At 36.2% G+C, this 26,291-nt stretch overlaps 1 protein-coding gene across 3 annotated transcripts in view; it reads right to left on the bottom strand.

The window, feature by feature from the left end:
* The window catches only part of USP15 (ubiquitin specific peptidase 15), a 61,489-nt gene extending 36,467 nt beyond the window's left edge, over window positions 1–25,022 (bottom strand). For 2 of the 3 annotated variants that reach the window (XM_021547421.3, XM_077783490.1), the window contains exons 1-6: window positions 24,850–25,022; window positions 13,988–14,115; window positions 10,832–10,962; window positions 8,062–8,188; window positions 2,777–2,922; window positions 220–281 (exon numbers count right to left, since the gene is read on the bottom strand). In XM_021547421.3, coding sequence (XP_021403096.1) covers window positions 220–281; window positions 2,777–2,922; window positions 8,062–8,188; window positions 10,832–10,962; window positions 13,988–14,115; window positions 24,850–24,938 — 683 coding nt within the window. In that variant the 5' untranslated portion in view covers window positions 24,939–25,022. Of the gene's footprint in view, window positions 1–219; window positions 282–2,776; window positions 2,923–8,061; window positions 8,189–8,791; window positions 8,819–10,831; window positions 10,963–13,987; window positions 14,116–24,849 lie in introns of those variants that run through there. The other variant, XM_077783489.1, reaches the window with a different exon arrangement.
* Window positions 25,023–26,291: the final 1,269 nt, after the last annotated feature.

Raw genomic sequence — 26,291 nt, 5'->3', positions numbered from 1 at the left:
GAAATCAACAAAGTTAAGCAGCATATATGTGGGAATTCATGGTAGGAATTCACCATTATTATGCTATGTTCTACAATGCATGATACAGCAAATATATTCAAGTATACTTTCAATTAAATATCTGAAAGCTGATTTAAAAAAAAAAAAGCCATTTAATTTTTTTTTTCATAAAGCAAAATAAAATGCAAACTAATCACATGACTGGAATTCATAACTTACTTAGGAGTTGAAGGGCCTCTTGGCCATGTTCCATCCTCATTCTTCTGTTCTATCACCAGGACCTACCACAAAAAGTGTAATAAGAAAACTGCAATAAAAATATCAGTACATTGCTTTCTGTTCCATCTTTTTAATAGATTTGCTGACATGTAATGGAGAAAAGACTGATATTTAAGTTACTATTCATTGAGATTCAAGAATATTCCATTACACTTGGTATTCCATCCACTACACTGCACCTTCCTCTCTACTTTTTTCACACATTATCTTAATTTGGCAATCTAAATATTTCTATTCCTCTACAATCCATGGATGGCAAGCCACTTACCTCTCAAAGAGGTTAGAAGTTGACCTGCAATGTTTAGGCAGCATCTGTTAATCTATAGGAATCACATGTCTATACAACAGCCCTGTTAAGGAAGGGATAATTCCTGAAGGAATTTTGCCTCACACAGATGGGTAAGGAAAAAACCCAAAACACCCAAACAAAACTATTTTCTGCCTCAATAGCCTTAAAACCATACCTCTATGGTTACTCTATTAGCTATTACTCTATTAGCATTTATCTAATATTATTTTTTCAACAGGACAGTTGGATAATGAAATTAATTTCATTTGATTTGTTATTGGTACAGAAAGAAGTACAGAACACTCAGTCCCAACCACAGGCATCAGGTGTCATTTGAAACCCCTTTGGGTATTTGAGATAGCTCCCCTAAGCTGGCAGATATGACACAGGACCTACAAACAGCTCATGCCTTTTTCTGGATTGACAGCTGAGATAGCTGGATCCTTTTAAATGGCAACTAGACTTGAATGCTCAAACTGAATCAACTCCCCACTTCCAATACAACTAATTCCGCACAACCGTACACTGATGTTTCAGAACACTAATTAGCTGCCATACTGTGCCTGTATGTGTCCACACTGTAACATAAATTCAGGTAAGTACTAATGCTCAAAACCTTGTGTATAAGCCACTTGAAGATGTCATCACATTTTCAGTCTCATGCATTTAAAGCATGAGATTTAAAACAAGCCTTCTATCATGACCAGCTTTCTATCTGGAACAGAGCAGTCTGCTATCCTTGGTCACTGATGCTAAAAGACTGATTCTGCAATACTTCCTTGACTTACCCAGAGCTCACTAAACAGAAAGTAGATTTAGACTGAAGAGTTCAATGGAATCCCTAAATGCGTGATTCAGAAATCAACTGATAAATTCAAAGCAATACTTTACTCAATTGTGTACACTACTGTAACTATTAGGTTAGACTGACTGTAATAGAATAACTATTATTAGACTAGGAAACTCAGCAAGAAAAATAACCATGTGTATGTCAGCAGCTGACCAAACACATATGGCCTACCATGACATTTTTAGCATTTTCAGAAACCATGGTTAAACTCTGTTTTAAACGGTATTTGTTTTGCTGAAAGTACAGATGTCACCTAGAGATCTTGTCACGGCTTTATTAAACCATCATTGCTTCATACTTAATGTTTCACTGGGATAGAGATAATTTGCAAGTTACATCTTTGATGTAAATCTTTTCTGAGAGATGTGGGCTCTTCCAGTAGGACTTTTACATTGTTAAAATTACCTCTGTGAGGGTTTAAGTGCATGCAGCATGAAGCTACACGACACAATAGCTCAAGCAGCAATTCTGGTGCACTGATTACCTATTTCCATGCCATCAGAAAAACTGAAACACAGCCTAAATACTGTAGGTAAGTAGGTTATAGTTAAATACTTCAAAGCAAAAGGAAATACTATAATATAACCTCGTCTAAAGTTACTGCCATCAAATTTCATCCATCCGCATTTGTAGCGTGACTGCATGAACTACAGGTGTTGAAAAAACATTCAACTCTATTTGAAGACTCAAGAATCAGTGTAATCATCTGAAAAGTTATTCTATTAATGCAATTGCTCAATCAGTTTACATTTATATTTTGTAGTTTAACATTCAATGTTTGTTCTTTATATTAATCTGGAAAGGTAAAAATGTTATCTTGTGAGGACTTTGTAAAATGATGATTTTGAAGTGATGACAGTGTCTCATGTTAAAGCAAGTTTACAAACCTCTGTCTCTGTTGTTCTTATCAAAGTATTTTCATGTTTTTGTAATTTTGTTTGTGAAATCTAGACAGTGGACTCTGAGTAGAAGACATTATTCTTTTAGAATATCTAGAAAGTTCTTCAAATTTTGGGTTTCATTATAGAAACATATCCAAGATCCTAGGAATAATTATTTACTTCAGATTTTACCATTTTAATGTCAGCAATTTCTTAAAATTTGGTAAACATAAAATTTAAAATTTAGACATATTAAAAAATTTAATTTTAATTAATCAGGAGAGTTAAATCCTCTTTTCAGTCTTTAATCCTGGAAATAAACATAAAGACTAATTTCAACAAATTTGTTCACAAAATCTTCTATCCCTAATATATTAGAAAGTGATTTTCATTAAAAAAAAATTAAAAGTCATTTGGTATAGCTACATTTTCATGAGCAAAAATATGTTCAAGGAAAGAAATAATATTTCACTGTACCTGTCCCTGGTATAAACCAGCATCCTGTATGGTACTGTCTGGTTTATTCAAAGGTTCAAAAGTATTACTCATGTACTTGTTCCACAATCTGGTCTCTTTTTCACCTGGAATATTGAAGATTTTTCTTATCTCCTTTTCAATTGTGTCTGTTTTGTGAAGGAAAGAACACAAGTTTAACATTTCAATACACAAACAGTATAAGGTCAAAGCATCAGAATTCATCTCCTCATATTCAAAACATGAAACCGTAGAAATTGCCATGCAACTACATCATTTTGTAGGACAAGCAGGAAGTTGCTAGTTAGCTTGCCTTTAAAATGGAAGCAGTCAGAGGACCGAATCCCTTAGCAAGGTAGACCAAATAAAAGAGAAGCTGGCAAGTAACAGACGACAGGAGCCATCTCCTAATTTCTGTGTATGCTGATAGAAGAGTGTAGGGAGTTAGCAAATTATCAGAAGTGAGACCAGTGAGCAAAATTAAGTGCATGAAGTCATTCTGTTCCCTAAATCAACCCTTTTTGGTTTTTACACTTCTACCCATATTCGAATGCAATTAGTACTAACTGCACTATTATAATAAATGTGTGAAGTTTAATTCACATGTCCAGAAGAAAAAAATGACTGCTCTGTAAAACTGAAATGCATAAATTTGTTCTAAAAGGAAAGTGAAAGATTTTATGTCCCTGAAATAGTGAAAGAAAGGTCTACCAGCTCCTTCTCTACCTAACAGAAATATAACCAGTGTTACATAATTTTAAGGTAGCATAACTTATTTACCTGAAATTTAAGAAGTTTTTAATTAACACTATTCTCCTTACACAAAAGCAGAGTTTATTAAAGACTTGGGTTTTTAAACTAATATGTGCAGTGCTGTATCATAGCAATCCCACTTAGCTGCTTTTTTTAATTGGTAGATTCACAAAGGCCCATGGAAGCTATGTCTCATAACAGTTAACACAGAACACAAAACAGGAGCCAAAAAACATAACACTTTATCCCTGATGATCACTGAAAGCACAACTATAAAAATGGGCCCTGTAAGCTCTTCAAAAGACATTTCTCCAAAGTCTAAGGACAAAACACTAGTGTGTCAGCTTCTCTTACTCCCTTTTACTCAAGATTATTTTCTCTTCCACTAGGTTAAACAGGAAAAGCCAAATTAAGACCCAAAACTTAAAAGTACCTTGCAAAAGATACTGGCTTGTGAAATGTATGACAACAGGCAAATATAATATTTGTAGATATTGTCGGCAACTGAATACCGCTTGTTTCTATATTAGCTATCACACATTTTAGTCTGAAAGCAAGTGCTAAGATCAGCTGTTTTTTTAACAGAGATTATATATAGGCAAGGTAGGTGGTATCAACAAAGCAACAGACTGATTTGTTGGCCCTCAAAAAAAAAATCATGTACTGTCTGAATCAATTCTCAGCCAATTAATTAAAATAATTATATCTGAACAGAAGAATAAAACTAGTCAGCAACAATCTTGCAAAAAAAATGTAGAAAATCTAGATTTATCAATGGCTTTCACTAAAAGAAGAATTTACAAAATGTCATTTTTCATTCTATTAATATAGATTAATAGGCAATTAATTCTCTGAGCATTGAAGGTCATTTTCTTCACAAGTTTTAAGCTAACATTTATTAAGTTAATTTTTAACATATTCCAGCTTTGCTAACAGAACTATTACAAGACAGGAAGAATCAATCCTTTTGGATGAATAAACATTATATCCAAGACTCTGGGAAGAGCATGTTCCACTTGACTATTATGCCAATTTCAAGACTGTGAAAATAAGATTATTTTTGTACTTCCATGAACATATAACCAATGCTCACTTTATAATTCTTCCTCCCCTCCCCAACTATTACTGGAGTGCTGGCTTATGAAGTAAAGTGGAAGTGCCTGTTCCAGCATAAATGAAAACATATAAAATAGGTATTGTCTAAGTCACACTGTGTATGGGGCTCTCCTCTAGTAGAATCACAGACTCATTAAAGTTGGAAAAGGCGTCCGAGATCATCGAGTCCAACCTTTCACCAAACACTAGGATATCAACTAAACCATAGCACTGAGTGTCACAACTCAGTTCTTAAACACTTCCAGGGATGGTGACTCCCAACTCTTTTTTGGTGAATTTTAGTTATACATCCAATGTATGACATGATTAGTACTAGCATGATGTCTAAAAGAGACAGGAAGAACTGCCATTTAAAGATGTCTCTCACTCCATCCAGCTGCATACTGACAATTTGAGACAGTACAATTTTAGAGTTAAGTTACAGCTCCCATACAGATCATAACCTATATTGTTAAAAATCATACAACTTATTCATAAAAACAACTGCATGCTTGAAGTACTATTTTGAAAGACTACTTGGAACAGTCTCGATGAGATGCTGAAAAAGTTCAGTGAATCCCAATACAAATACATCCTGCTCCTAAAGTCAGTGCAATCACAAATGCTGGCTACAGGAAACTCTTAGATTTTAAGTTAATGTTTAGATGCCAGTCTGAACTGGGGAGGAGTAATCCTTCCTTCTTAAAGAAGGAAAAGGCTAGTCACCAATTCCAGATTAAACAGTCCTCTAGCACGGCAAGCATTACATTCTTGTATTCTGCAGCAGATCAAAGGAAGAGATAAATCAGTGCCATTTACTACAACAATTTACTAGCAAAAGTCCATTAGATAGAGAGCCACTAGTATAATCTTCTGTGAAGTTCATCAGCTCAGTTTTGAAATTGTTTTATGGCATTGTAGACACAATCTGACTCCTGTCTGTCTATAACTGAGGCCACAAACAGTCTTTCTGACAGTCTGTATTTTGTAGAACTCTTAAATATTAGGCTAATGATTTAGTTCTATCATACTTTCACGTGATTAAAATTCCTGAACGGATCATTAACTCATTTTCACTCGGAAGCTCTGATGCTCTCTGGAATCAGCATCTTGGCTGGAAAGTTGCCTCAACTACACCTATTGTCTAACTCATTTTCCTTTTAGAATTAATCCCCTCTCCCCCAAGAGAGTTAGTCATATACTGATCTCAAAGTCACCATACACTGTCTCCAAGGCAAGGGCATAGGACGTTCCCAAGAAGGTCCAAAGAATGTGTCAGATGTAGCCAGTACCATTGCAAGATAATGACTGGCATTATTAGGTGTGCCCTTGACTTGGTACTGATTTATCAATACAGCTTAACTTAGCATCTATTGGAGTGGAAATGCAAAGGTATTCCAGGAATAACACACATCTGAAGATTGATGGGCAGATATTACATTATACTTAGAATATTTCTGTTTTTTTGAATTAAGGAAGGTCTTGAACTTATTTTTTGAGTGCAGTAAATAATATAATCAATGATGGTGGATAGAAAAATTAAAATTTCTTGAAAAGACCATATTACCCTGTGTCTACTCAGTTCTATGGGGTCTTACTGACTCTTTTGTACTATAAGCCTTCTGCAATTATAATAAAAATGCATCCCTTACTGGAATATACAAGGAAGAGTGAAAAATAATCAAGATTCTGTAAGATCCCTCTTGCATATTATTTATTGATATAATAAGCATTTCTGCTGTGTATTTGATGAATTCTAGAACTACCTTAAATATATTTGAGGTAAGAAGCAGGGGGGAAAAAATCACAATCTTAGGAATGGATAAGAGGGATCAGTTACTATTTCATTCTTAAAGTGGATTGAATTATTCTAGCTCTTCTTCTAAGGTACAAACTCTTCTGAATGCCTTGGCTTGGATAGCTCTGCTTTGCACTCTGCACAGTAAGTTTCAGTTTTGGGAAAGGTATGTTTTTTAAAGGCTTCCAGGAGCATATAATGCACATTTCAGGAAAGCAAACAAGGCCAATGTCTGGAAAGGGATTGCCAATGAACTCTGACTGCTTCTTATTATATTTTAAACAATTTATTCATAATTTTAATCCTCTCTTTGCTAAGGAAGAATGAATACACCTTCAAGTAACTGTCATTCCAAAATGCCCTGCTTCTGGATTAGAGAAAAAAAAAATTTCATACATTGCCTATAATTTCAGTGATACAATTAAATTCAATATAGCTGCAAAATAACATGCATTTGGTCCTAAGGGACCAATGTTAAAGGGTAATGTCCTAAGGACATTGTACACTGTCCTAAGGACAATGCTAAATTGCTTTTTCCAAGTTTCTAGTTTCCTCAGAAAATAATGAAGTACAACATCCCAAGTTAAAACAGATCTCAAAAAGACAAATTAACAACAAACCTTGTTTGGGGAGAATTTTCACAATTTAAAAGTGAAATTTTTAGAATTTTTAAAATTTTAAAACAATTTGAAAGTTTTTATTCTTATACAAGACGTGATTCTTTTTCTAACTTAAAATATTGACATTTCACAAAGTAAAATTACTATTCTGAAGCAAGCAATCTGCAAAGAAGTAAAGGCTGGTACATATAAGTCACTACTCAATGTGAAGAGAAGCAAAAGCTAAAAAAACATACACTGCTGTCAACAAATGTAAACAAAATGATGGCTGGACATACAGTGCCAAGGGCACAATTCTGCGTGAAGTACAAAACTGCACAAATACAGACGATTGAAAGACTCTTATCTCAGATACACAAGCACAAATACACCAAAAATTGAGGAGCAATATCTTTGAAAATGTTCTGATTATTTTCAAATTCAAATATCTTATTAAAATACTGTCACTATTTCAAGCAGTGACAGACTGCTCAATGAGCAGTCAAAATAAATGTACTTAAAGGTTTAACAGAGGATTCAATTACTGTAAAAGATTGTGCCTGGGCTACCACTTCACAATATGAAGAATACTGCCTTTGTAGGTCACCTTTAGGCATTAATTTATTAATTAAATTCTTTCTTGTGTTTTGTACATCCTTCTCTTTATATATATGATTAGAATGTGTTGGCTAAGAAACACATAAAAAATACAACATCTTCAACATCAAAAGCCACGAAAAAGTACTACAAAATCAAATAAACAACATCACACTATTCACTTTCTTAAAAGCTCAAACCTCTAAAGTTAATACAGATGCTTAGATAATAAAACATGCAATTATATTGTTACAGTTGTATTAAACCCCCTCAATATTCCAATTTGTTAACCTTTAACCTTGACCCAAACAAAACAACTCCCATTGTTTTTAATGGTCAAAATACCCATCAATCATTTTATTCAGACATTTATTTAGACATTTATTGAGAACTTGCTACCACATACAAGTACCAATCACATATTTTTAGAAAATAGTTGTGCATACCTATTGTATCAGCTTTACTAAATCTTCGTGTGACAACGTTGTTCATATTTCCATTTTCACACAGTTTTAATTCTGTTAGATATACTTCTACTTTGCAGTGCTTTACAAACATACCCTGTTCAACGACCTGAAAAACAGAATGAGATCATACATCAGTCTGAATATATTTATATACATACACTTTAAGATATTTGAGACCTCTTCAAGAAACAGAAGCTCATGCAATACAAGACACTTAATAAATGCAAAAAATGAGAACTAAAATTCTCGTATAACTTTTTAGAAACACAGTAAGCTAGAAAGTACTTTTTTTCATGATGTCTTACCTGTGTATAACATGATGCCTTTCAAAGTGTAGAAAGTAGAAATCACAAATATGCAACCTTAATCCAAAGATACGTGACCAGAAGGTAAAAATGCCCAAAAGGTACTTTTATTTACACATTCATTCATTGTATAGTACTTCCTCAGAACACCAAGAACTAGTTTTCACACTTAAAAGAGTATTTATCAAAAATATAATACACACAAATAAAATCTGGATATCACATTTTTAAACAAAACCTACAAATCTTCTACTTACATTCCAATAATTAACACATTCATCTGAAATTTTACGTACTCATTACAGCTGTTTATTCTATGTTCATTTTTGAAACACAGATTAAATACACAGGAATTTTTTGGTTTTTAATAGAAGTAAAATGTAGAAAAAGATATTCAGGGTCACCTCTTAAATGTTTTTCCCTTTGATCTTCCAAAGTGTAACTGCATAGTCATGTAGACTACTCCAAAAATAACCATCAGCCTGATATGTGATACATCTGACAAATACGGTTAAAATAAAGCCACCAGCTAATTGCTAGGAGAGATCTGCTATCTGCTGTACAAATATAACTTATGTGTATGTCCCGTAGGAAAGGAATGAAAAAATTAGTGAATTATTTCATTGCTTGTCTTAGCTTTAGTGATTGTCAATGATGGCATTTAAACAAAACTGCATCTTAATTTGAGCAGCTAGTAGTTTTCAGCTACTACAGTCACACCAAAATACTGGCAGTGGCAACAAAACTATACAGTGCAGCTAACACATTTCTAAGAATAACAACTGACACTCTAGTGGTAGTACAACTTATTACAAAAAGTCTTAGCATTATTTCATGTAGATCAAATACAAAATCTTATCAGTTTAAAATTTGGATCCACATTTCAAAAATGTTGCTTTTGCAACAAAGGGGGTGAAAGAAAAGTATAATACCACATTTCTGAAAAAAAAAGCAACTCATAAAGGCAGACAGGAAAAATAATAATGAATGACAAAAGCATCAGGAACAAAAATGCTGAACTGGATCATGCTTCTCAGAGGATAACTGCTGTTCATATTGGCAGAAAATAACAAAGCTATGCCAGTTTACCTGGCCACTCATTATACTCCATGTTTCCAGTTAGCTACTTCCAAGTGGAATAGAAGTTACTAATTTCACTGCTCTCTCCTTCCAGCTTCCTCCCAAACTGAAGACTTTTTACTTTACCATGATGGAAGAGTATGCATTTTACTGAAATCCATCTTCAGAAAAATAAATACCAAGTTGATAACAGATACATGTTTAAAGAGGGCAGTTATTTTAATGAATTTTTGCTCTAACAGAACTAGACAAAACGACAGACATTTCAGGCATGTCTCTTTAAAACAAAGCCAAAACCCAAACAACTATTTTATCGTATTAGAGAAAATATTATAAAACGCTTTAATAAACTTTTGTTACTGACCAAATTAATTTTGACAATCCAAAACTTCTACAGCTTTATCTACCTTTATATCTGAGCTATATCTACCTATATACCTATCTATATCTATTTGAGGAGTGGACTTTAAAAGTAGCCAGCATGCGGAAGTTAAACCATACTTACGTCATAAGAAGGAAACAAAACTTTTATTACAACAGAAATCATAAAATTAAATTCTAAGCCTAGTATTTTTCCAGGGATTTTAAAATAATTAAAATAAAGATCCCTGTAACTGAAAGAATACACCCTAGCAGTCAATACAAGAAGGATAAATATACCAAAATGTATTTTATAAGTCCAGTTAGGATGCAACTATAATCACTAAGTTGAAAATCTTAAGAAATTACACAAACAAAAAAAAAAGATTGTATGATAAATACACCGGTAAAATGTCGTCTCACCTTTAATAATAAGGTTGTTATGTGCTTGAAGCAAACAAAAAAAAATTAAAGATATTAATTTTTTAGTATCTCATTTTGATGGAGGGCCACACTATCCACCATACCATGGACTACTACTTGTGTTGTGGTAAGCTTTTTGCTTAAAGAAATAACTCCCTTGGCAAGCAGCTGAGCACAGAGTGCTTATCAGAAAGAAACTACCAATTACTCCACCAATGTTAACATTATTAGAGCTAGACTTTTTACTAACATAGTCAATACAGTTTTAGAATTATTTACCTAATTACAAAATCATTTGCATTAACAGCCATACAAGTTTCTAAAGCAAATTCTTGAGATATAAACAGAACTTACTTCCAGAAAAAGAAAATATTGTGTCCTTTGCATTCCCCTGCCTCAATATGACACATTTAAGCCTCAAAAATTTGAACAAAAAAAAAGATATCAATAAGCAACTAAAGCAGGAGTTCTTTATCTGACTATCACAGGCCAGGACTTAAAAGTCTCCTAATAAATTCCTGTGCAGCTCCTGCATATTTGCAGGACTACATCTGAATCAAACTAATCCCAGCAGGTAGTACCTTGCGTGCAATTGGCTCTTGACCTTCCATCAGCGTGTACCAGCTCACTAGCCTATTCCAGCCTTCAGTTGGCAAAAGGATGTAGTCCAGCTCATCAATGAGATGTTCCTTGAGAGACTGGGAATCACCATCTATAAGAGAAAAGATTATTTTCACTTGAATACTGTAATTCTGTACTTGAGTTTTTAATATAACATTTTTCATGTAAACAGCAGGCAAAATACTTTGAATCACAATTATGTTACCAGTATTATGGCGTCCAATGTAGTCTTCGGAAACCACGTAGGCAAACTACCCTGTTTATGCTTAGCACACCTATTACAGGTGGTATTCCTTTACTGTTTGAGTGACAACTTTTTATCCTCATGCAATTACAAGCACATAGTTTGTTATCATACACCATCCTAGCTTTCAGAGAAACTAATTCATTTCTCCCACTCACTTCACACATTCCCACATCATCATGGATATTTCCACAGCTGAAAATGAGAATGAGTAGTTAACTGTCGATTCAAGACAAAGTTTGAAGTAATTCACTCTAAGTCAGACTAGGAAAGTAGCATAGTACAACCTCCTATTTAAATGATCCTATGTGCTCTGGAAACAGTCACTACAAAATCCTTTGCAGAGAAGGGGAGATGCTGCAATTGAATGAAGCACAACTTGGAATCTCTTAAGGTAAGCCACATGCTTTTAGCTTTCGTTCAATCCTTATCAATAGTAGCTATCTTTTAGGTCCAAGAGGTGATTCCAGATTTGAGCCACGATGAGCTTCAAACATTTAGGGCAGCTGTCCTTCTGTCTGGAAGCATCACATTATAGTTATGAGCACAGTCAGGGGAGAAATCCACAAGCACTTCTTCAGGTCTACATAACTCTTCACAAGACTCATACGGCATATATGCTTATATGGTGAGAAGGTGCAATTTGTATTCTATTACCTCCTTCTAAAAATACCAACATTTCTTCTAGTATAATTATTTTACAACCATCAAACAGATACCCAGATTCTGACAATTCAGTCCCTCATATACAACACTGTTTTCTATAATGAACCATCAGCTACCCTAAATACCTACGTCCTTGTGCCCACTTTGATGATGTATCTCTTCTTTTAAACAAGACACGTGCATTACATCACATTCAACTTTTTTTTGCACATGTTGAGATTAACTGAAATCTCTACCTGTTAACTTTTCATTGCTCTCACTTCATCCAAATGTTCTGGAAACAAGGGAGAAGCATTTAAGTAATATAAGCCAAACATACTGCTTCAGTTTCCTGGAATCACTCTTTAGTGAATTCAATTACAGTTTTCCTTATCAGTGCATTACACTGCAGAATATCTGAGAAAGCATGCCCATTTTAAATTATTTTATTCTTTATATCACATGCGCATTTTTAAGGAGAGCAGCATGAGAGCAACTAGAGCATACTATGTGCCAAAGACAAGATCAAAATCCAAGCATTTTCAGGGCCACTTTATGCTACACAGAAAACTTAGTACAGAGGATTGTTGCTTTGCAGTGGGTGAAAGAAAAAGCTATTATTTGTGGGCATTAATGCCCTTAATTTTAAAACTACCTTTACACAGGAACAGTAGATGTTGGAGAGTAACTGGATGCATGGAACCACTGCCAACGTGGAACCACAGTTTAGAACCTTAAATGAGCAAAAAGTAAGGTCCACAACCCCTGATGTTGTTTATTTTGAAAGGGGCACTGGTAGTGTCAAAACAACAGAATACAGGTTTTCAGAAGCTTTCAGGAAAATGGCTAACATGACTTCTGATTTGGACAGCTAACCCTAAAGTAGGCTTCATAACAACAGTAACTTTAAGCATAATCTGAACAGGTATGTAGATTAAGTTATAAATGATATAGATGAACTAACAGTGTTTGGCACAACTAGAAATCACCTATTTTTGAGGGGGAAGACAAAAGAGAGAACAAGCTGATGCTACCCCACTGAAGACAAAAAGATGTTGCTACATCTGATGGTGAGATGTATCACCTGAACATCCCTGCCTCACTGCAAGATTCATTACAAGAATGTATAAAATAGCTAAATCCTCACATTTCAGAAAACAAAACACAACACTCACCTGGAGGAAAAAGACTTTAAAGTTTCTGGATGGAAGTGAACATATAGATGTACATGAAAATACAACACTTTCTACAAAAGCACTGGTCAGTGTCAGATATACTCATTCACACTGACAATTAGCAGAACGCGGTACAACAAGCTATATGAAAGGTGCAATAATATTTAACATTCAATTTGCAAAATAATGAGATACTAATTACAGAAGTTTTGAATTAAGAAAGTCACAAGTTCATCATAAACCCCATGAAGCTGGCAAAACTGGTATTATTATGTGTCCATAGAACAAGCAGTCAGTATTATTACATTACCTACAATTGCAAATAAGAAAACCAATTATCTACTAAATTTGTATCTGCTAGATTAAATATTAACATCTTTAATGCTATTTTGATACTGGACATTAAATACAGAATTTGATGTGAAGACTGAAATATGTGGAAAAGTATTCCGAGATCTGTGTTCACAAATTTGGCTACAGTTCAGCAGAAGTCAGTCAGACCTGAGACAGAGTTTAACATCCTTACAAGACCATAAAGAAAATAAGAAATTATCCTCTATCATTTCACACAACTTAAGTCACTGAACTAAATAACAGCACTTCTTCAATTGTTCCAGAACTAAAGGGCGGGCTTAGGGCATTTACATTTACAGAACTAAGTTTTAGAGTTCAACTTAAAAATCTTATTTTAAATCAACCAATTTTGTCAAGCTACCAAAAAAAGGGAAATAACAGTGAAGTCAAGCCACCTTTTTGTCAACTTGACTTATTTTCAGTTCTCAAGACAGCTCAAAATTTCATTATAAACCACATTTCCACATTATTACATATTTTGTTACCATTACAAAGAAGTTCCAATAACTGTATTTACAAAATAGTGATTTATTAGGGAAATCTAATACAGTTTCTTTGTCATGGTCTGCAAAGAAACCAAAATTTTTACCTTTATGTATGCTGAAGCTCATTTACACTGCCAGCTTCAAAAGATAAACTACTTGTGGCAATTCGCACTTAATATACTATAGGCTTATTTCACAGTGAGAGGCAGTTACCTTTGAGAAGTCCAGAGTTATCAATAGGACCAGGGTACACATTCTGATCTCCCATCTGGTATTTGTCCCAGCTGTCAAAACCAACATATTTTTTCCACTGTTTGAACCAGCGACTATCCACTAGATACCTTAAAAGGAAGAAGACATACGTATTAATTATTGGCATTCTACTACTTCCCACCTCATTCATGGTAACGCACCAGCATTCATCAGCCTTGTGAAATGACAGTGTTTTTCTCTCTGTTCTGCTAACCATTATCAGAATCTCCTACCAGTGAGGACTTTAACTGGGGTCAGTTAAAGATCACACTAACAGCACTAGGTACAATTTTGGCAAGACTGCCAATAACCCTTATCAGAAGATGAAAAACAGCAAGTTAAAAAAAAAATTCCCTTTTTAGCATGAATAATTGTCACCTTTAATTCCTGTTTCTAATTTTCAAATTCAGGAGATTCAAGTTAAATCTCTAAAATAAGACAGCCTTTTAAAAAAGTGAAAGGGAATTTTCAGTAAAGAATTGTCTGCTGTTGGTGTTTTATTTATAATATTCAGGTGCAACTTAAAGTTCAGGAGTCTGATGCCTTTCAAGAACCAGAAAGCTTGTTTTCTTCCTCTGAGTTAACATCAACACAAACAATAAATGGTCAGCTTTTCACAGAGGACTAGATGTTCCTCCTACAAATTATTATCAACATTACACTTCATATAAAGAAATTATATCTTGAATCTCAGCTCTACAGTATTTTTATCCAGATTAAACTGCTATCACAGTCTGTCTTCTACAAAGTTCAGTGATAACTACATTTTATATCTTTTTCTCCAGAATTTCTTTAAGATCAAGATACCAAATTTTCTCAGTGATGTTTAGATTTGTATTTATTTTTTAAGATACCATATGCATTATTTCTCCTTCCTAAAAGCATTCATAATCTGCTGCCTTGTCTGTTCCAAATCTTTTGCTACTATGTTAGGATGAAACTGAATTTGATTAATCTGACATGCCCTTGCCTTTATACACTAAGTTTTCATTCTCATGAACATACTTAAGGCCAACAGCATTCTCCCCTTTCTCTTCTGCTGTGGCCATCCAGCTCTATTCCATAAAAGCTGTAACTGTGTGGTTATGAATGCAGTCACCACAAAACCTGCTAGCCTTGTCCCATTGGCCTCTACTTTCTTGACCTAAATTTGAGTGAACTATGAATCTTAAGAAGCAAATATATAATTTTACACAGAAGAGAAACTATCATACAGGCAAACTGCCTTTAATTAATGCTTAAGAAATTACTGCTCCTGGAGTATCATTTTACTGTACAAATGGTTTGTGTTACATGTCCTATCACATCCCAGTAACAGAGTGATTAATAAAAAATTTTGATAATAAAATTTAACAATGTGAGAAAGCTTGGGGTCCACTGTTCTAGACTTTAAACAGTCAACATTATCTATTTCAACACTTAATCAGTTTTCTTCTTCCATATCCAATTAATTTTACCATCAACCAAAATTTGCTGTGCAGTGTCTCTTTAGGGTCCTCCCTAACAGAGATGTTGAAATATTGCCATTTCCTAACATGAAGTGCAAAAAATCTTTTATCGTTTCCCTTCACATTTAGGAATTTTGCATTTAGCAATCTTTCCAGGTTCAAATAAGAGCTTACTATTTCTTGTATAAAGAAAGCTGAAGGGCCACTTACAAATCATGCAAGTATGTAAGGATGATAAGAACTACACAGCACAGTCAAGTTCCTTTACCACAAAGAAGAGGTAACATGCATTACATGGAAAACCTTAGCAAATTTATTTAGCCAAGAAAAAAGAATTTGCACAGAGATATTGAAAAAAGCTAGCAGACACCATAGATGTGAATTTTCAAAGCAAATTACTGGCTATAGGCATGCATGTGCATGTACATATATATCTACGTTTTATACATATTAGGCTTTTTAATGAACATTTTGCTACTTTTGCTTCAATAGAAATATGGTACAGGTGAGAAAAGCTATTTTGAGTTACTGTGAACACAGTCACAGTAACTGTAATCTTCTCTGTTATCCTGGTTTAAAAATTATATTCCCAATTTAGCACTCTGAATAAAAAAACTCAAAAACATAAACTGCTCCCCCTCCCTCACTCCACAAAAAGCAGAGATTACAGGCTGAGATAACAACAATTTACTGGAAACAGAAATGAGAAAAATAAACAGTAACAGCAACAATAAGTAATAGAAGTGCAAAAAGAGGGTTATTTACATGCAAAATACCCATCTTGGGGGACAATGAGCAATGGTGTAGGGGATTCCCTCTCCTGTCATGCTTTTTCTAACCCTAATCCTTATTTCCACCCCTGGGGGTGGTACAGCATAATAACCTGGACATGCCCAGGGCTGGGCTCCAAGCTCCACTCCCTCACCATGGAAAAATTAATTATATCCTGGCAAAAACCAGAACACCCCATTACAAGAACTTGCTCTTAATCAAGACATGAAATACTACTTTTCTGGTAAGATTAAGGAAACCAAAAATCTGTCATACACTACCCTCATTTTATCCAAGAAGGATATACCACATTAAAGATTATGCCAGGGAAGGGGAAAAAAAAGAGTAAAATTACACCAGACTCAGTTTAAGGCAAATCAATCAACCTGCTAAAGCACTTCTGTAGCTAAAATCCAAACTTCTTAGTATTAATGGGAAAAGTAATAATCAAATATTTATAACTTACAGCTTTTGACTCTAAAAACACATTCAATATAGCATTCTCACCAAGATCAACAAGACTTGTCATCTGTACAAGAGAAGGCAACTTATCTTTTCATCAGTGTTGCAATATCCATGACACAATCAACCATCTGAAACTTATTATCTATGAGGGACATCCAGTAATTTAAGAGGAAGCTCAAGTAATCAGAACTATATCTGCTAAACCCTCATTTGTTAAATGATATTTGATCCCTTTTCAAGAAAAATATATTAAAAACTTGGGGTACGCACTTGGACCATATACACTACCCTGTAACGCATGTTGTCCCAGAAACAAAAACAGAATACTAAAACAGAGACCAAAATATATGTATATTAAGCTTGGTACAATGTTTTGCCTTCATTTTTGTTACTATTACTTAATGCATGAAGGAGTCCCAAATGAGTCTAATGCTACAGTAGTTTCTTGAACTCTGGACTTGACCAAGAAGGCCACCCCAGAACTCTCCATCACAGTTAAAATGTATGGCCTATCTATTTTTTAAAATTATGATTAAGAAATGTTTGTTATCTGATGGAATCAAGATTTCAGGAAATACATATTTTTGCTCTCTGGCATGCCATCAGTTTAGCTAGTGAGCAAGATAACCAACACATCTTCTAAGGTAAAACAAATCTTAAGGATTTGAATTAAGATTGAAGTCAAGAACAATCTCAAATTTCTAGATATTCTGCTTTGGGGGGCAAACCTTAAAAACTGCATAGATAAATGAACTGGTTAACTCTCAGACATCAGATACCTGACATTTATAGCTATTTCAAACAAATCTTTAACCTCAAATTGTTTGAAAAAAATAGTACAACCAAGTCACTTGGACCCAACTGGTCAATAACATAGAACACTGGAATAGACCCAAACCTTTATCTAAAAGTAAGCAAAACCACGCGTGTACCATTTGCTGAAAATTACACTCAAATATGGAATTTTCAGTATTAACAATAATGGAAGTATTTGAACAGTTTAATTAGCTTTAGGAATCTTTTCCTTGGTTATATTATGTATAATTAAAATTTTCTTTGTGCAAGTAGAATCAAAAACTACAGAACATGTGAATATGTTCTCAGTTCACATCTGGCCTACTTCATTTTCCAGTATTTACTCCTGAGTAGAGCTCCAGATTGCTTTATAAGATATAGCTTCTCTTCTGTAAAATGCTTCTTGCCTGTGTGAAGTGGATTATTATATAAAGGGGACAATTTATATTCTACAGTCCTCTGGAATGCCAGATAATGGAATGAAGCTGCAACAGAGAAAGTTCATACTCCTCATCTCATCATGAAAAGCATGAGAGGGTGGCTGGTCACTGGAACAAGCTGCCTGGGGAAGTGGTCACAGCATCAAGCTGGTCAGTTCAAGGATCACCTGGAAGGCATTCTTAGCATATGGTTTAGCTGCAAAGAGCAGGAAGTTGGATTCAATGTCCCTTTTATGGGTCCCTTTCAATTTGGGATATTTGGCCTTGGCCAGTGGTCAGTCCATCTGGAGCTGGCTGGCTCTGTAAGACACAGGGGAAGCTTCTGGCAGCTTCTCCTAAAAGCCACCCCTGTAGCAACCCCGCTACCAACACTTGCCATGTAAACCAAATAAAACTGGGTCACCCAATTAAATTTACCAGAAAAGACCGTATCCTTATGTATGACCAAATTATCAACTGTAGAGACTCAAGGCAGCCCAAAATAGGATTACTTACAGCCTTTGCACATTAACTTACAAGTAAAAAAATTGAAGCTATTACAACACTTCATTTATTTCTTAAATAAAAACTCAACAAATAATAAAAATCTATTTTAAGTTTATGGAAGTTTTAAAATGCCACAGCTGCATGACCAAATGGACATTGTTCACTGAATGACAGAAAGTATGAGCAGGAAACTTATTAACTGTTTTCTAAAATTCGCCCATGCTTTGAAACTTTTTAATGCAATTTAAGTTCAGCTGTGATTTACTGCATATTTGGACTTAATAAACCTAATGAACATAATAGAAACATTACACAAGTACAACAGCATTCATTCTTTACCTCAACATCCAAGTTGACAGAAAAATATCTCAACAGTATGACTAAGATCTTGGTATTTCCTACTGCTGACAAAAGCATTCTGAATTCTTGTGACCATTATATACAGACAGAATTAAACAACATGTAACCTAGATTTATTTATAATGACTGATACTTCAGCTCTTTGAATTCAAAATCAAACCAGAAAACTTTAATATGCAATAAAGACACTTAACAGAGACTCATTCTACACTGTGTACTGTTGGTACATCGTATCTTCTGAACAGAAGCTATTTCACTTTCAACAGTAAAACTGTGCAAATTGTCCAGAGAGATAGGTGAGGATTTTTTTTTTACTATCCTCACTGTGCATGAGTACAGATTAAGCAATACAGAGGACAAAGTGGAACAACTGTTTTGCAGAAAGCAAATTAGGACTCCTGCTTAAAGGTACAGCATCTGATTTTTGTTCTTGCACAACTGCAACTATAAAAATAAGGAGGTAAGAAAGGGTTTGTATCTGTATTTCTACTTTGATTAAGGTGACAAAAATTGCTTGACCAAATACACTCAAAATTAATAGATGCCTTTAAATTTTCTTCCAGAATTAACAAGTTCTTAAAGTTCAAAATGGTGATAATTATTCTAGTCTATCACACAAACCATACCATCTTCTTATTAAAAATATAGATAAATCCACAAGAAAAAAGTGCATGTGTCAAAGACAAAAAAAAAAAAAAATAGTTTACTATTTTTAAGAGATCCGTCTAAGTATTCCAGATTCCTCTTCAGAAATAAATGTTTAGCTCAACAAAATGCACGAAAATTTTGAAAATTTCAAATCAATTAATCAAATTCTCACTAGAGCCCAGGATATGCTCTACTGCCATAATGTGCTACTGTAGCTTAAGCACATTCTTCCTCCATAGGCCAAAGAGGCCCCTTCAACCAAGAGGCTGACCGCAAAGTACAATTCAGCCAAAATTAGTGGAGTGCAATTTTATGTTAAAATTTCAATGTGAACATTGTATTAAGAACTATATAAGTGTTTTTCATACCCTTAGAAATTTTCCATACTTTTCATTAAAAGATAATCAAACAAATCAACTTTCAGGCAAAAAAACGGAAAAAACATGACTTTAACATGCTCTCATGTCACCTATCAACAGAAGAAAAATGCATCTACTCATCTCCACTGTAAGTACTGTCCAGAAGAACTTATATCTTTGTAAACCACTGGTCACATGCAGCACCACTCCTTATGCAGTGAGAGAAACCTAACACCAAACTTCAAACACAAGGTTTAAAAGTCAAAATCAGCAACTTAAACCTCATTTGAAAATAAAAACCCATCCCAACTCAATCTATCCTTGGAACACTGACATAGTGTTCCTTGTTTCTCATTTTATGAAGTATCAAAATAATTTAGAATCATTCCAAATGTTATTGAAGAGCAGGTACATAACATCTCATCATGCTCTCAGTGAAATTAAACAATCTTCCATTAACATTCAATCTAGGTTCTATTCATGTACAAAGCAATGATGGATGATGAAATGTGGAAAACACTGAGAGGACAGTACTGAGAAAAAGGCACATGGCCTGACTCTTGGGGATGTCCTGGGAGCGGCTGACTTGGACTTGATCTTTATGAGTCCCTTCCAACTTGGCATGTTCTTTGAAGACCACAGTGTAAAATGCTATCAAAGCTAAGCACTCAGTGTTAAGGCTATCATCAATGATGGGCACTGCAAGGTTTTTAAGCAGGCCTACAGATGTAGCCCTCTTCATCAAGATTCCTGAGTTTTCACTGCAGCCAGAATTAAAATGCTTATATGTTCAGTGAGGACATTCACTTCTGGAGGAAAAATCTTTTAAGGTTGAACTTATAGCTACTGATCACTCACTGGGAAGGATTTTTACCTCACTTCAATTTTACTTATTCTTTTTAGTGACCAAGTATTACAATTGGAAAGGCAATGAAATTCCCACAGGTTAAGAAAAGAATATTTTTTTCACCATCCATGAAATGTACTGTATGGATAACAGCAGTACTCTGCCTAGACTCAGCAGAACTTCAGAAGTGATGTGTATCAGACATCTGAAAACTAAAAATACTATACTTCTGTGGTTTTACTGATTTGCAAGTCTTAAAAACCAAGACAAGATCAAGAATCTATCTCATCACTCTTGTGAAGTGATGACTGGCATCAAAATTCATTGGCTAACAGGGCTGAAAATCAACATCTTCCTTCTGGCCTAAACCTGACTAGCTTCAGTTTACATAGAGTCTTAAATCTTTATCTGCTCGTCTAAAAATCCTTATCCCAGAAGACATCTTCCTCTTATGTAACTATTTCCCAACTCAAAATTCTAGCAAAACAGACAAAGGTTCTCTAAGCTCTTCTCTGAAAGACAAGGCTTCTGCTTTCCCTATTAGATTTTGAGATATCTGAACTCATTCTAAATTAACACCTTCTGTCACATGTGGACACCAGAACTGGACAGTAGAATGGTTTCACTAACATATTCTGTATACAGTACATATTTGTACTGCTACTTGGTATTCCCTATTCAAACATCTAATGATTGCATTTGTTCCCTTAGTCACTAAATAAACTCCGTGTGATAGCTTTTGTCTATGGTAACTGCCTAATTCTTATCCAAGTAACTTATGTATTCTCATTGGTTCACAAATTGTTATGGCAAGCAATAGATGAAAGAAGCACAGTAGGGAAACTCTGGAAAGAAGACAGAGAAAAAGCAGTAAAACTGATTGCTGAGCTGTTAGCTATTTTGAAGTCACTATCATACACTTTAAATAAAACATTTATTGGCAGGTGATACTTAAAGGTGAGAAATGTGACTTCATATCCTAGACCATGGAGGGACAATATGTTCAAGAGCGTGAAAGCATTTGTAATGTCATATCTGAACTACTGCAACAACATTTCTGAATAAGCCACAAAAGAACAGGAACTACAGGGAAGTAATGGCAGAAAGTAGTTTTAAAGGTAAAATCAAGAAATCCCACTTTAACATGGGGAAGAAATTACAGAGAAATCACCCAAGAAGGCACATAGAAAAACTGATGGTCTTCCCTTCTATGACAAAACTGAGCCAAGATCAATAACTTTCATTATTGAAAACTCTACTTCCGTGATACTGTAAAAACAGAAAAGAAAAACTTGGCAAGGTTCTCAAGAATATTACTGCAGCTACAAAGGCATTAAATGACATCATCAAGACCAGTTGGTCACAGAAATTATACTGTGCCTAAAAATCTGATGAACATCAACAGCTCTTCAAGTTGAGAGCAGAAGACATCTAGTGAGTTCAAATTTGCCTGCAGCTATAACAACCAATATTTTTTGTCATTCTAAATGAGAAGATAAAATCTCCTCAGACAATAAATTCTCCTCACTTGTCAAGCACCAGTAGAATTTCAAAATACTGAGATGTAATTGTATCAGATCCTAAAACTGTGAGACATACAATGAAATGCAGCATTTTGTCTTTTCTTAAAACAAAAGAATCACAGAACCTGAAGATCCTTTGGACAATATTGTAAGAAGTAAAAATTATATTACTTCAAGTTCTGTAGAACAAAACTGTAGTTTTCATACTGACTTTACTAACAAAAGTAGACAACATTATTCAAAAGAACTGATGAACAAAGGAAAAATCTGAAAAATCTGATGTTTATTTAATGTATGTTTGGAAAAGTAGGCTAAATGGAGAGATAGAAGAATCCTCAAACTCTTAGAATTTAATAATTTATTAACTGGCCATAAAGAATGCAAAAAAGACCACTGGGACAAACTAGCCCAAAATCTTGCCCCTGAAGCTGAAGCAGTTAAAAGACACTAACCTTGTCTGTCCACTGAAGCAATACAGCTTAATGCATACTATTCCCAAGCTACCCTTAAAAACATCTAATGTAACAAACTCCACAGCTTACTAAACCACCTGCTCAACTGGTTTCTAGCTCTAGCAATTCTTCCTCCAATATCTAACTCTAAAAATGTTGCATTTCAACTCAAATTTATCTCTTTGTCTCTGCAATGTACATGAAGAACTTTACAAGGAAATTTATCAGCTACTTCACAGATGCTTCTAAGATTTACCTCTCTTTAGCCCTATTCTTTAGCTGCTTTTTTCTTAAGAGAAAACCCCCAAAGCTTTATACTTTCCATATGTAGCTTTTTGTTCTCCCCATTCTAAATTCTGAAGAGCATGGAAAAGACTTTCCATGTACAAACCAGCATTTTAAAAGGACTGCATTTGAGTGTTTTAAAGCACAAACAGAACAAGCTGGTATAGCACTCCTGAAATTTTTTTCAGCGGTATTTACTACTAAATCAATGCAATTTTGAACCATGATTTACAGCACCTTAACTGTTGTTTCCTTACTGATGTCCCAAAAGATCAAAAAGCCATTTACAAAACACCTCTATAAAAGCATTGGGACTAAACCTACCATTTAATTTGTAAAGATAGCTGCACAGTCAAAATATAAATCCTACGAATGCACAAGCATAAACGTTTATGTAGCTCGATTTAACAGTTCAAGAGTAAAACTTAATGGGACTCTGCTGCAGCTTATTCAGCTTTGAAACACTTGACTTATATCAGTGTCAATCACAGCTAGATATACTTCCACAGAACATTTAGAAGCTTTTCCCACATAACTGATTCTTCTATATTAAAATATCAATACTAAAAAAAGTAAACGGCACAGTAAACTTACTGTTTCGGTCATGCTGTCAACTAGTCATAAAAATACTATCACTTTGAAGAGTATTAATTGCTTGAAACATTGTTTTAGTAACTGGGAATTACCTAATAGAACCCTAAAAAAATAGTCTTGAAAGACATCAAGCCTGAGCACGCTTTTACTACTGCTGGTCATTTTCAACAATACTATGTGAATTCATTTCCTTTTACTAGCTTTTTTTTCCAGTTTCAAGAGCAGTGTGCTCCTATGCCAAAACTGAACATATACTCAGCAGTATTTGAATAATGCATCAGAATTTATGCTTCTGACACACGCTGCAGTATCAACACTGTTAAATATAGTCTTTTATAGAACTGGAACAGTGAGTGATGACAGCTGAAATGAGGCGGGCTAGTTCTACTTCTGTGTATTCATAGTTAATTTTCTGTAAGTTAATGCTTCAACCTTTGTCTTTGGGTGATAGTTTCACACAGGATGTGATGAAGAGATTGAGTCGTGGAAAAAGTGTCAGTTCCTTATTTTCTCCCCTCCTAAAAAAAAAGCCCCATTTCCTAACCTCATAGAACTACAACTATAGAAGCCCAATTACCAAATACACGCCAAAAAGAGGTGCTTATTTTACGGTGGATTATTCTGTTGACAATCTGTATGACATACTAAGGAATATTTCAAGACTGACCAGAAAAACATATTTTTCAAACGTTCGTTGTTGAAAAGGTATCATAAGGGTCCGTTTGCACCCTCAGGGACTCTTTCTTAGGAAATGAACACGATTCCAGTCACAGTAAAATTTAAACTCAAGGCTTGTCACAGCCACGGACGGGCACAAGGCACCTAGGCCAAAGCAAAGATATTTCTGATAACGTGAAGGTGAAGCCGGGGCCATTTCAGCCTGGATAATGGAAGAAGCGCCTGCTAGCAGAGCTCTTCTCCCCCACCTCAATACTCCTCGCGCAGCCAAAACAAGCCCCGTGCGGGCTCCGGGCCCGCCATCCGGGGCTGCCACCCGGCAGCGCGCCCCGGCAGCCGCGCCGCTCCCTCCCTGCCCTCCGCTCGGGGCGCTGACCTCGGTGCCTGCCCGCCGCCCGGGCCAGGCCGAGGCCCCGCCGCACCCAGGCGGCCGCTCCCGCCTGGCAGGAGCTGCGGGAACCGAGCGGCGGGCAGCGGCGGTACCGCTCTGCCTCCCTGCCCCTGCCGCCCGCCTCCTCTGCCGCGGCAGCGGCACAGACGCCGAGCCGCCCCCGGGAGCGCCTGGGGGGGGGCGAGGGGAAGGAGGTCGGTCCCTCCGGCAGCCAAGCGGTCCCGGGGGCGGAGGGACGCCGCCCGCGCCGGTCCGCCCGAGCCCCCCCGCTCCTCCCTCACCAGGTGTCGCCCTTGCGGAGGGCGGTTTTGAGCAGCGCCGCGACGTCCGTGCGCTGGGTCTCCAGATCCGCCGCACCTCCCTCCGCCATCTTCTCCGCCCGGCAGCGGCAGCGGCGGCAGGGGCAGGAGCGCGCCGCGCTGCATGCTGGGAGTGACGCCTGCAGGGACCGGCCGCGGCCCCGCCCTTCCCAGAAGCCGCGGGGCGGGGGCCGGAGCGGGCCCGGGCGGGGCAGCGCCCCCTCGCGGCCGGGAGGTCTCACGTCCCGCCCCCGGTCCCGTCCCCCCCAGCCCGGGAGGGACGGGCGGGCGGCATTTCCCTCAGCGCCTTAATTGGAGCGCTGGGTGCGCAACTAGGTCCCTTGCGCCTCGCTGCCGGATGAGTGGTTTGGGTCAGCGTAAATCATATGCTGATACCTCTGTGCTGTTGTGCAAATGCAGTGGCGGGTTCAAATCGTCTGTGTGACTCGTATTAGCTTTTCCAGACCTTCGCACAAACCAAGGGATAATTTCTTTGTTTGTTTCAGTCGCTCTTGCCGGAACCTTGTACAAACAGCGCAACCTGTTGCTTGGCGTTTCACACACACGCCAAAAAAAAAAAAAAAAAAAAAAAAAAAGGCCACATATCCACATATTACGTTACATAACCAGGTTCTCTCTGTCTTCCCGTTTGTATAGAGATTTCAAAGACTCAAAATGGTGTGGGAATTTAGGGCTGGGGTGCTGGTTACAAACACCTGGATACGAGAGTTTGTTCTTTTAGATCTAGCTAGTGAAAGTGCAATTCCCGCAGCTGGATACCTGCGGCCTTTCCTGTGCCCAAGTCTTTACAGCCAGCCGCATTGTGTGACGAACACCAGCACCGTACCTCAGGCTGCCAGTTAATGCATTAGGCATTATTAGCTAATTAGCACATAGTAGCATGCAGCTGTTACAAGCAGCACTAAAAGGTGCTATTTAGATATGTGCACTGCAAAACAAATAGAAAGCTGTTACGCAGACATGGTAGTACAAAGCTAAGTAAGTTTTATTAGGATTATCCGTGAGGATGATGATATGGAAATAAAGGCAAAATTATAATACGAAAATCATACTGAATATATAAGAACTCCCAGGAGTTCAGAGCGACTGGCAATAACATTCATGGCTTCTCCAGGAGCTGGAATGTGAAATACCGAAGGAGGAGGAGGGGGAAGGAAGTAAAACATAAATGTTAGGGAAAGGTGTGGATCTAATGACTACATTTAATGAAAGAAAACTTAACTGAACAACAAGAAGGTTTCCAGCCACTTCAGGAATAAATTTCTTGGTTATAATCTCCAAGTTTAGAAACAACTTTGACAAGTTCCCACCCCACGCCAGGGTTTAACAGGTAAGAATAGTGTTTTACACTCTGAAAGTTATCTGTGTTCCAAAATTGAATTTATACAGAAATTATATTTTCA

This window comes from Lonchura striata, chromosome 5 (assembly GCF_046129695.1).
Source record: "Lonchura striata isolate bLonStr1 chromosome 5, bLonStr1.mat, whole genome shotgun sequence".
NCBI lineage: Eukaryota > Metazoa > Chordata > Aves > Passeriformes > Estrildidae > Lonchura > Lonchura striata.
The sequence above is the reverse complement of the archived record's forward strand: the minus strand, read 5'-3'. Positions and strand labels throughout refer to the sequence as shown.